The 12,846-nt window shown below is 36.1% G+C and overlaps 1 protein-coding gene across 10 annotated transcripts in view; it reads right to left on the reverse strand.

The window, feature by feature from the left end:
• The window catches only part of VPS13B (vacuolar protein sorting 13 homolog B (yeast)), an 805,833-nt gene that overhangs the window by 774,580 nt on the left and 18,407 nt on the right, over positions 1-12,846 (reverse strand). For all 10 annotated transcript variants that reach the window (XM_010863525.1, XM_010863528.1, XM_010863522.1 and 7 more), the window contains exon 3: positions 11,037-11,180. In XM_010863525.1, coding sequence (XP_010861827.1) covers positions 11,037-11,180 — 144 coding nt within the window. The remainder of the gene's footprint in view (positions 1-11,036; positions 11,181-12,846) is intronic.

Raw genomic sequence — 12,846 nt, forward strand, 5'->3', positions numbered from 1 at the left:
ATTTCGGTGTTGACCATCTGGTGATGTCCATGTGTAGAGTCTTCTCTTGTGTTGTTGAAAGAGGGTGTTTGCTATGACCAGTGCATTTTCTTGGCAAAACTCTATTAGTCTTTGCCCTGCTTCATTCTGTATTCCAAGGCCAAATTTGCCTGTTACTCCAGGTGTTTCTTGACTTCCTACTTTTGCATTCCAGTCCCCTATAATGAAAAGGACATCTTTCTCGGGTGTTCAGTTTACATTTTAGAAACATCACGCCCAGAGAGACGTATCAATGAGGACTAAAATAGATATATGCAAAAGAGATAACGTAACAGTAGAGTCCAGAGTAGGACAAATAACTGGATATAAGGGATGTAGAAAGTTCAGCATGACTTCAGGGGTGCTAGTTTGGATTAAAGGTAAAAAGTGAAATTTTTCACTGAAATAGGAAATATATAAGGAAGAAGAGATTTGAGGTTTAAAATAAAATTCAGTTTGAAACATCCTATGGAGATATAAGTGAAGGTCCATTTTGCTCTTGGTCTTGGAGCTCACGGGTTGGGGGGAAGAGACTGGACCCTAAAATAGTATTTTATGAATAAACAGCATATAATAATTAAATCTACTAGGGAATAAAATGATCCAAGGAGAGGCAAGGACTAAAATAATGAAAGCCTAAGAAACTCCAATTAAAACTCTGGGATGGGTAGCAGAAATGAAGCCACAAGAAGAGCCAGAGAAAAGGTAGAGAGAGATAGGAAGAGAACCACAAAAGCCACAAAAATGAAGTTTCCAAAAAGAGACTAAAAAGCAAAGATTTTGCAACAATGATATTATTAATGACCTCTGCCAAAATGTTTATAATGGCATCATGGAGGCAGATTCAGTGAAGAGGTATAAATATTAAGTCATAAATTAAAAAGGAATGGAAGAACATCTAGATTAGAAACAAACAAAACTCTATTTGTATTAATAGTTGACATGATTGTTAGAAAACAATTATAAGAAATCTACCAAAAAAACCCTCCTGTAATTAACAAAGGAAGCAAAGTTGTAGAACACAAGATCAATACAGAAAAGTCAACTGCATAACATAACAACAAATAACTGGAAATGAAAATAAAAACCACAATAACATTTATAAATACTCCAAAGAAAATAAAATATTTAGCTATAAATCTAGTAAAACATATACAGGATCCACAGGCTGGAAAAACAATGCTGATGAAAGAAATCAAAGAAAATCTAAGTAATTGAAGAAACATACTGTGCTCATGGATTAGAAGACAACAGGGTAAAGATGTCAATTCTCCCCAAACCGTTCTGCACATTTAAGGCAATTTCTGCCAAACCTACAACAAGCCTATTCTAAAATTTGGAAAGAAAAGACTATTTCTAATAGAAACAATTTTGAAAAAGAATATATGCAGAGTATATTATGTGAAATGCCAGGCTAGATGAATCACAAGCTGGAATCAACATTGCTGGGAAACATATAAACAACTTCACATATGCAGACGATACCACTTTAACGGCAGAAAGTGAAGAGGAGTCAAAAAGCCTCTTGATGAGGGTAAAAGAGAGTCAAAAAGCTGGCTTAAAACTCAGCATTCAAAAACAAAGGTCATTGCATCCAGTCTCATCATTTCATGGCAAACAGATGGGGGAAAAGTGGAGACAGTGACAGATTTTATGTTCTTGGGCTCCAAAATTACTGTGGATGGTGACTGCAGCCACGGAATTAAAAGACACTTGCTGCTTGGAAGGAAAGCTATGACAAATCTAGACAGCATATTAAAAAGCAGAGACATCACTTGGCCAACAAAGGTCCATCTACTCTAATTTATGGTATTGCAGTCTCGGAGAAGGCAATGGCACCCCACTCCAGTACTCTTGCCTGGAAAATCCCATGGATGGAGGAGCCTGGAAGGCTGCAGTCCATGGGGTCGCTAGGAGTCAGACACAACTAAGTGACTTCACTTTCACTTTTCACTTTCATGCATTGGAGAAGGAAATGGCAACCCGCTCCAGTATTCTTGCCTGGAGAATCCCAGGGATGGGGGAGCCTGGTGGGCTGCCCTCTGTGGGGTCACACAGAGTCGGACACAACTGAAGCGACTTAGCAGCAGCAGTAGTCATGTACCGATATGAGAGGTGGACCATAAAGAAGGCTAAACACCAAAGAATTGATGTTTTTGAATTACGGTGCTGGAGAAGACTCTTGAGAGTCCACTGGACTGCAAGATCAAACCAGTCAATCCTAAAGGAAATCAACCCTAAGTATTCATTGGAGGGACTGATGCCAAAGGCTGAAGCCTCAATACTTTGGCCATCTGATGCAAAGAACCGACTCTCTGGAAAAGACCCTGATCCTGGGAAAGATTGCAGACAAAAGGAGAAGGGGACAGCAGAGGTTAGATAGCATCAGTGACTCAATGGACGTGAATCTGAGCAAACTCTGGGAGATAGTGAAGGACAGAGAAGCCTGCCATGCTTCAGTCCATAGGGTCACAAAGAGTCAGACACAACTTAGCAACTGAACAACAACAACAGTAGGAGGACTCACTCTTACTAATGCTAACCCTACAATAATCAAGACAGTATGTTACTGACATAGGAATAGATATATTAATCATACAGACAGTGTAGGAAACCTAGAAACAGACTCAAATACACCCAACTGATTTTTGACAAAATGGTAAAAACAATCAATGGAGGAGGTGCAATCTTTTCACACATGGTACTGAAACCAGTGAATATCCACAGGCAAAAAGATGAATGTCAAACTAAACTTCACACTTTATATTAAAATTAACTCAAAATGGATCACAGATTTAAAAGTAAAACTATAAAATTTCTAGGAAAAACCACATAAGAACTTTAAGATATTGGGCTAGGGAAAGAACTCTTAGATCTGACATTGAAACCAAAGTGCATAAAAGGAAAAATTAATAAATTGGACCTAATCAAAACCTAAACTTTTCACTCTGCAAAAGACCTTGTTAAAAGCATGAAGAGACAAATTACTGAGAGAAACTATTTGCAAATCACATATCTGACACAGACAAATCTTATATCTAGAATATATAAAGAACTCTCAAAACACTGAGAAAATAAATTAAAAAATAAGCATAAGACAAGAACAAATATTTCACTAATATATATGGCAAATAAACATATGATAAGGTGTTCAACATCATTATCCATATAAAAAATACCAATTAAAACCACAATGAGGGACTTCCCTGTTGTCCAGTGATTAAGAATCTGCCTGTCAATGCAGGGGACAGAAGTTGAATCCCTGGTCCGGGAAGATCCCACATGCCTCAGGGCAACTAAGCCCATGCACCACTACTACCAATCCCTACCAGTCCCATTTGTCACAACCACTGAAGCCTGCATGCCCTAGAGCCTGTGCTGCGCACCGAGAGAAGCCACCACAATGAGAAACCCAGGCACCACACTAGAGAGTAGCTCCCTGCTTGCCACACTAGAGAAAAGCCTGCGTGGCAATGAAGACCCAGTGCAGCCAAAAATAAAAAAACTTTTTAAAACACAATAAATCGTTACTACATACTTATCAGAATGACTAAAATTAAAAACAGTGATAATAACAAATGCTAGCGAGGATACAGAAAAACTGGATCACTTATACACTGGTCACAGGAATGAACAGCGGGTATAGTCACACTGGAAATCAGTTTAAACAATTATTTTTAAAAATAAAAATGAAATTACTATAGGACCCAGCAATAGCATACTTGGGCATCTATCCCAGAAAAATAAAAACTTATGTAGGCATAGAAATTTGTACACAAATGTTCACAGTAGCTTTATCTCTAATAACAAAAACTAGAGAGTACCAAACCGCTGTTCAATGGATAAACGGTAAATCTGTGATATATCCATACAGAATATTGCTCAGCAATAAAAAGGAGCAAGCCATTGATACACAGCAACTTAGTTTTGAACTTTAAGGGATTTATATTAAGTGAAAAAATCTACACTCAGAATATTACATACTATGATTCCATTTATATTTGTTATTCTTGAAATAAAATTACACAAAATGAGGAAAGGTTAGTGGTTGCTAGGGATCAACAGGTAGGGAAAATGATAGTACAGTAAAAATGAGGCAGCACAAGGAAGCTTTGTTGTGATGATATACTTTTGTATCTCAATCACGGTGGTGGCAGTTTCACAAAATGACACGTGATAAATGCAAAAAAAAAAAAAAAGAAAAGGCAGCCAAACGAACTGAAGATATGCGCAAACAACATAACCAATAAAGGTTAATACTCAAGATATACAAAGAATTTATACAACTTAACATCAAAAACAACAAACAACCCAATTAAAAAAAATAGGCAGAGAACCTGGAAAATTTTTCAAAGAAGATATAAAGATTGCCAATAGACACATGAAGAAATGCTCCACATCACTAATTATCAGGGGAATGAAATTAGCAAATCCACAATGAGATATCGCCTCACACCTGTCAGAATGGTTATGATCAAAAAGACAACAAGTAACAAGAGTCAGTGAGGATGTGCAGAAAAGAGAACCTTTAAGGACTGTTGTGAATATTAGCTGATACACCCATCACAGAAAACAAAAAGGAGGTTCCTCAAAAAATTAAACTACCATATGATCCAGCAAGTCCACTCTTCCAAAGAAGAATAGTTTTCCAAAGAAAACAAAACACTAATTTGAAACAATATATGCACCCCTGTGTTCACTGCAACATTATTTCCAATGGCCAAGATATGGAAGAAACCTAAGTGTCCATCAAAAAAATGAATGGATATAGAAAATGTAGTATATACATACATATATACACACACAATGAAATATTGCTCAGCCATAAAAAAAAAAGAAATCTTGCCAAATGCCAACACAGACAGACCTAGAAGGCATTATGCTAAATGAAATAAATCAGAGAAAGATAAACACCATATGATTTCACTTACATGTGGAATCCAAAAACACAACAAATTAACAAATATAATAAAATTGAAACAGATGCATAAATACAAAGAACAAACAGATGATTGCCAGAGGGGAGGGATTTGGGGGAAAGAAGGTAAGATAGATTAAGAGGTATAGATTTCTAGTTATAAAATGAATCAAGGGGATATAATGTACAGCATAGGGTATATAATCAGTAATATTGTAAAAACTTTGTATGGTGACAGATAGTTGAGACTCATCCTGTGATCTTTCTGTAACATACAAAAATACTGAATCACTATGTTGTCCATCTGAAACTAACACTGCAAGTTATAGTTCAAATAAAAATAATTAAATTAAAAAATACACATGAAAGTATAAATCTCACTGGTAAAGGTAAATACAGTACAAATATAGTATAGTACAAATACAGTAAATGTAGTGGATTAATTACCTATAAAGCTGTAATGTATGAAGGTTAAAAGACAAAAGTAGTAAAAAGATCACTATATCTAGAATAATTAAGTTGAGGGATACACAAGATAAAAAGATGTAAAACGTGACATCAAAAACATTAACATGAGGGTAGGTAAAAGGTAGTGCTTTTAGAATGTATTCAAACACATGTTACCAACTTAAAACAGGTTGCTATAAACATATGCTGTTATACACAAGACTCATGGTAACCACAAAGCAAAAACCTACAGCAGATAAAGAAAAAATGAAAGGAAAAGGAAAGTGAAGTCGCTCAGTCGTGTCCAACTCTTTGCGACCCCATGGACTGTAGCCTATCAGGCTCCTCTGTCCATGGGATTTTCCAGGCAATAGTACTGGAGTGGATTGCCATTTCCTTCTCCAGGGGATCTTCCCGATCCAGGGATGGAACCCAGGTCTCCTGCATTGTAGACAGACGCTTTACCATCTGAGCCACCAGGGAACGAACTGAAAGGAAGTATTCAAATCACAAATGAAGAGGAAGAAAAAAAGGAAAAACTACAAAACAGCCAGAAAAAAACTAACAAAATGGCATTCAAATGTAAATGGACTAAATTCTCCAATCACAAGAAATAGTGTTGAAAGGATACAAAACAAGACCTAACGATATGCTGCCTACAAGAAATTCACTTCAAATATAAGGACACACACAGACTGAAAGTGAAGGGATGGAAAAAGCTATTCCATGTAAATAGAAACAAAAAGCAAGCGGGGGTAGTTATGCTTTCATCAGACAAAATAGACTTTAAAACAAAGGCGGTAATTAGAAAAAAGGGCCTTACCTAGTGATAAGGGGTCAATCCAACAAGAATATGTAACATTTGTAAATATCTATACACCCAACATAAAGGGATTCCCCAGTGGAAGTAAAGATGCTACCCATCATTTATAGGGAACTCTGCCTCATTTTTCATAGAAAGAATTTACAGACAAAATCTAAACTATACTATCTGCTATCAACATCACCACCATCACTAACCTATAGCAGCACAAGTGAGGGAATCAGTAATAGTACCATAAATTCCACAACCTGAGTCAGCAATTCTGTTTTCCCTTCATTTCTGAAAAGGTAGTTGTTTTAGTCCATTTGGGCTGCTGAAAATGGCACCCCACTCCAGTATTCTTCCCTGGAGAATCCCAGGGACAGGGGAGCCTGGTGGGCTGCCGTCTATGGGGTCGCACAGAGTCCGACACGACTGAAGGGACTTAACAGCAACAGCAGCAGCAACAGAACACCACTGATTGGGTAGCTAAAAAACAATAGAAATTTATTTCTCATACTTCTCATAGGCTAAGAAGTCTAAGGTCAAAGTGCCAACATCGTCTGGTGAGGGCCCTTTATCTGGTTGTCACTGTGTCCTCATATGGCAGAAGGGGTAGCGATCTCTCTAAAACCTCCTTTAAAAAGCACTAACTGAATTCATGAGGTCTCCACTGTCATGATTTTCGAAGGCCCTACCTCTTAATATACCACTATCTTTAGGGATTAGGATGTCAACACATGAATTTTGAGAGGACATTCAAACCATGGCAGCAGTCAACCAGATTAAACTAGCTTCAGATAAGAGAATTAGAGTGTTAAAAAAAAAAAAAAAAAAAGACATGTAAATATTGTTAATAGACTTACCAAAACTTCCTCTAGCCTAATAGTGCACAGGCTTCAAGGACAAGATACGATACTCCTCTATTCTCTTAGCAACTATCTAAGCCAATAACCAATGTCCACTGCATCAAAACATTCAAGGAAAAAGAACAGGCAAGATTGCTCTGCAACTCCAAGCACTAACCAGGATTTAAAAGCATATACATTAACCCAAATCCTAGTTCTTTATCTCGCCTTAAATGGTATCTTAAAAGTTTGATTTAGGTTCAGAAGATTTTTTTTTAAATTTCACTTTTAGGAATAGCAAGTATCACTTATATAAACACCTTGCAAATGGTTACATTTAACAGGTCAAAAGATTTTGAGATTTTACTTTCTAGGTGGCACAAAGAGCAGAATAAAGAAGTACTTTAAAAACAGACTACTCGCCTTACATTGAAGGAGGTTTTTTTTATTATAAACACAATGAACAGAGAAAGCATACACAATCAAATAGAGGAACTATGTAGCAAGTCTTGGATTTTACAGATGAGGTCCATAGAAAACAAACAAGAATATGCAAAAGAAGAGGAGCATATGCTGCTGCTGCTGCTGCTAAGTCACTTCCGTCGTGTCCGACTCTGTGCGACCCCATAGATGGCAGCCCACCAGGCTCCCCTGTCCCTGGGATTCTCCAGGCAAGAACACTGGAGTGGGTTGCCATTTCCTTCTCCAATGCATGAAAGTAAAAAGTGAAAGTGAAGTTGCTCAGTCCTGTCTGACTCTGTGCGACCCCACGGACTGTGTAGCCCACCAGGCTCCTCCATCCATGGGATTTTCCAGGCAAGAGTACTGGAGTGGGGTGCCTTTCAATGTAAATTACTGGTAAGGTTTTCAACCTTGAGCTGTATGCTGGTTCCACACGTATTTTTTAGACTAGACTAGAGTGGACAAAAACAGCTAAATAAATAAACAAATCAGACCTGGATCACTAATGATGATGTGTCATGAATCAAATTCTGTGTCTTGAGTCCAAAAAAGAAAAATAAAAACAGTCTCAAGTCTGCAGGATCTAAAGGTGAGTATAACTAACACAGACCTATCTCTCAGCGTGAATAACAAATAATGCTTTCTAAGTGAAATATCAATATATTAAAATAATTCAGAGTGAACATCAAGATGACTTTACCTAACACACAACTTAGTCACCTTCACATCAAAAAAAAACTCTATAATTAAAAATGATCAGAGACATGTTAAGGCAGTATAACTATCACTGGAGTCACAATTATAAATCTTTTTTCCTAAGTAGTTTGCAGAGATTACATATCTTGCAATGCTTTTCAGTGCACTGACAGGTTAAAATAAAATCAACAAATGTTAGAATTTAATTGAACTTTACAAACTGCACATGCCTTTTTATCAAGAAATTTAGCAATATTTTTATAATGATTTCTAAATAAACCTCAGATTTCTTTCAAATTTTATTACTTTCTCATATATTAATAGTATTTTCAGCAGATTCATATCTGTAACTCTAAAAGGTCCCTTCATTTTACCTACTATCCCATGTTAATTTTATTTAGGAAGTATTTTCTTCATTATGCATTTGTAATAATTAGAAATAATATAAGTCAAATATGGGCTTACTCAATTTTACTAGTACATATATGATTTTTTAACTTAATTTCCTATTATACTAATCAAAGCTTAAAATAGGAAAATAAACTATTTTAAAATGTTTCCTCTATAATAATTTCACTAAAAAATTAACATCAGGGATGTCTCTGGTGGTCCAGTGGTTAAGAGTCTTGTGTTTCCACTGCAGATGGCCAGGGTTCGATCCCTGGTTGGGCAACTAAGATCCTGCATACTTCAAGGCACAGTCAAAAAAAAAAAAAAAAATTAATTCTAATCACCAGTATAAACTGAAGCATAACTCTCCAGGGGTGCACACTGCTGAATAATTTGTCCAAATGTCAACTGCAATTTTCAAAAATCCCTTCAAGCTCAAAATTTTAAACATCTGTAAAAAATACTTGTTTTGAGAGTGGTTTACACTCATGACACTTGACCTTTTGCTGTACACACCACAAAATTCAAGTCTCAAATACCACACAAGCAGGAAATCTGATCATTCCTGCAGTAGCCATATGCATGGTCCAATATCAAATATTAGTTCTAGGTTACGCTAAGTCATGTGTTACAAATCTTCTACTGAAACCTCTATAATTAGTTGTAATTTGCCTCTTTTAAAATGTGTTTCTTATGGGACATCTGGCCTTGAAAGTTCCACCTTCCCATTGAAAAAATACTTAAGTGTCTGGATTTTTTTTTCCACTTAATATAGAACACTGCATGGGTGGTATGACAAAGTCCAGACTTCTTAAAAAAATTAAATTTCAAGAACATAATGATTAAGAACCATTTAAGTATTACTAAATATAAATGTGGACTTCCCTGGTGGCTCAGACGGTAAAGCGCCTGTCAAATAAAATTTTGTCGCCCATAACTATCTATATCTCAAATATTTAAAGTTCACAAAATAGATTTTAATGAGAGTACAGCAGTGACACATTCATTTCCAGGAATTTACACTAGTTAAGTTGAAATGGAAAATAAAGGTTCAGAATTAAGAGATTTAAAAAAAGTTTGAGCCCAGTGAGTTCATATGGCACTCAAAGTTATCTACTTCAAGAAGGAAATGATCTTACCAATTTATAAATAGCCTTAACTCATTTCACAGAGATTAAAATTTAACAATACTCATCGATTCACTTGGTTCTAGAAACCCTTCCTTAAAACTGAAAATTAAATATGGGCTAAGGAATAAGTCATAAAAATGAAAGACTAAGACACTGCTTTTATACAGGATAAAAGTGGAAAAATCCATCACAACATCCTGCAGTCCAAACCTGTTTGCTTCCTAAATTAGAAAATTTTTCACACAAACTCCTTAAAATCAGTATTATACCTTAATAAAAAAAAAAAAAAAAACACTGAAATGAAATGTAACATGGGTCAGAGAAGAAATAAGTCCAAAATATCAGTTTCTAATGACAAAATTTCAAAGATACAGTGAAATTTGGTACGAAGGTAAATTCAATATATTTTCATCTTCTCAAAATATAACTTTAAAACATTTCATCTCATTTAGAAATGTCATGTAAGGAAATAAAAATCATACAGATCCTCTGAAAGTTCAAAAACCTTCACCTAAAAATTGAACACAATCAGGCCCCATTTCTTATAGATATAGGTAATAAGCAATAAGCATAATCCCTACTAAAGCTATGACTAGATTAAGTAAGATTAATATGAAAATAACTGCTAGGATGTTTTATCCAAATTTAAGAAAACTCTTTTGCAATTAATTATGTTACTTTCATAGTTATGTTAAAAAAAAAAAAATTAAGTGTGGAACCTCCCTGGTGATTGAGTCTGCCTTCCAGTGCAGGGGACGTATACTCAATCCCTGATGGGGGAACTAAGATCTACATGCCACAGGACAACTAAGCCCACGTGGCACAACTGCTGAGCCTGCAACAGAGAGCCAGCGAAGCCAAAAACAGAAAAGTTAAGTGTATAAGCTAAGATTTGTTTATGTAAAAGCTGGCCTATTCTACAAGTTAAAGAAATAACAATTACTAATAACTATTAAATTGGTCAGGGCTTCTCTGGTGGCTCAGTGGTAAAGAATCTGCCTGCCAGTGCAGGAGACACAGTTTCGACCTCTGATCCAGTAAGATCCCATAGGCAGCTGAGCAACTAGGCTCACGCACCACAACTACTGAGCCTGCGCTCTAGAGCCCAGGAGCTGCAACTGCTGGAGGCCACACACCCTAGGGCCTGGGCTCCACAACAAAAGAAGCCCGTCACAATGAGAAGCCTGCTCCCCACAACTAGAGAGTAGCCCCAGCTCGCCACAACTAAAGAAAGCTGACTCACAGCAATGAAGACCCAGAACAGCCCCCCAAAATAAAGCATTTTAATTGGTTAACATAAACAAGTAGGTTCAATAATTTCTTACCTGTATTCCATCTTTAAGTTTCAAAATGCATTCCATTGTGTTGATGGTAATTACCACTGGTTCTGAACCCAGTTTTGTCCATGGTACATGGATCCTCAGTTCATGAATATGTCCACTTAAAAAAGTGAATGGTAATTTCAATTCCTTAAAACACAAAACATTAAATAAAGTTTAGTAAGAGCTTAATATTTTTTTTCATTCTAATATCCAAAATACTTTCTGAAAAGAGAAACAAAATTTCCAACACAAAAATATTCTAGGGAGGGTGGGATGAACAGAGAGTAGCACTGACATGCATGTACTACCACCTGTAAAACCGCTAGCTGGCGGGGGGCCACTGTGCAGCACTCGGAAGGGGGACAATCCAGTGGGGTGGGAGGGAAACTCCAGACGGAGAGGATACAAATATATACTTAGAGCTGGGTTACACTGCTGTACAGCAGAAACCAACACAACATTATAAAGCAATTACCCTCCAATTTAAAAAAATATAAAAAGCAATAAATTTAATCATATAACAAAAAAAAATTCAGGGAATTACTGTTCATCAAAAAGCAGCATCAAATAACTTGCTAAATTATAGTTACTGATGAGCTACAAAAACGTATTGTGCAAGTTACATTTAATAAGGCACTTAACCTGTCAAAGCCTCTGTTTCTTATTTTGCTAAATGGAAATGATAACAGAACAGGATTTTAGGGCAAGATGAAAGAGGGGAACTGAATTAAAGAAAGGAGAATGACCTGACAAAATAAACACTGATCAACTTTGAAAAAAAAAAGTCTCGAACTTTACCTAAAGATTATACCTAGAAACTATATGATCATAAATTTTAAATGTTTTATAACTGTTCCATTATTAAAAACATTAGAAATGAAAACACAAAGGTTACCACAACCACTTCATACTAAATCATTTCACCTTCAGATAAAATGTTATAAACCAAAAAAAAAAAAGTAAAAATAAATTGCATTTGAACTGTATTTCAGTCACATTATTGTAACTATTTGTGAAAGTTAAAATAAATACTAAGCTGTTCCTTCATCCAAGAAGTATCCACCTTGGTTTAGCAACACAGCAGTAATGTAGCTAAACATACATATACAGACAGTACAGCAAAATGGTTAAGACCAATAAATCTGGAACCAGCACAAGTGGATTTAATCCTACACCTGCTACTTACCAGCACAATGACAAGAGGCAACTTGTACTACATCTCTGCATCTCAGTTTCTTTATCTAATGGATAATAGTAGTGTGTTTGGGGATTAAATCAATTAATTTACATAAAGTACTTAGGACACTGTCTTCCTCAAAGGCCATCAATATAAAGACACTATCTATTACTACAAATGTATAAGCCTCTTTTATGTCAACAAGCTTATTAAAGAGCAGAATACAAAAAATCTATTGATATTTCTACTATTCTAGCAGAATGTCATGATTTTTTTAACAGTTCTCAATATTTCATTAATTTTAAAGATGCAGTAATTTCTCTAAGCATTGATCAATGGGAGAGATTATATTTTGATCAGTGTCTATAATGAATACCATGTTAATGAGCACTTACTGTATACCAGGCACTGTTTTAAGTACTTTACTCGCATGCAATATTTAATCTTTGTCAGAGAAAGCAATGGCAACTCACTTCAGTACTCTTGCCTGGAAAATCCCATGGACGGAGGAGCCCGGTAGGCTGCAGTCCATGGGTTCACGAAGAGTCGGACACGACTGGAGCAACTTCACTTTCACTTTTCACTTTCATGCACTGGAGAAGGAAACAGCAACCCACTCCAGTGTTCTTGCCTGGA

This window comes from Bison bison, unplaced genomic scaffold, assembly GCF_000754665.1.
Source record: "Bison bison bison isolate TAMUID 2011002044 unplaced genomic scaffold, Bison_UMD1.0 scf7180017864491, whole genome shotgun sequence".
In the NCBI taxonomy this organism is placed as follows: domain Eukaryota; kingdom Metazoa; phylum Chordata; class Mammalia; order Artiodactyla; family Bovidae; genus Bison; species Bison bison.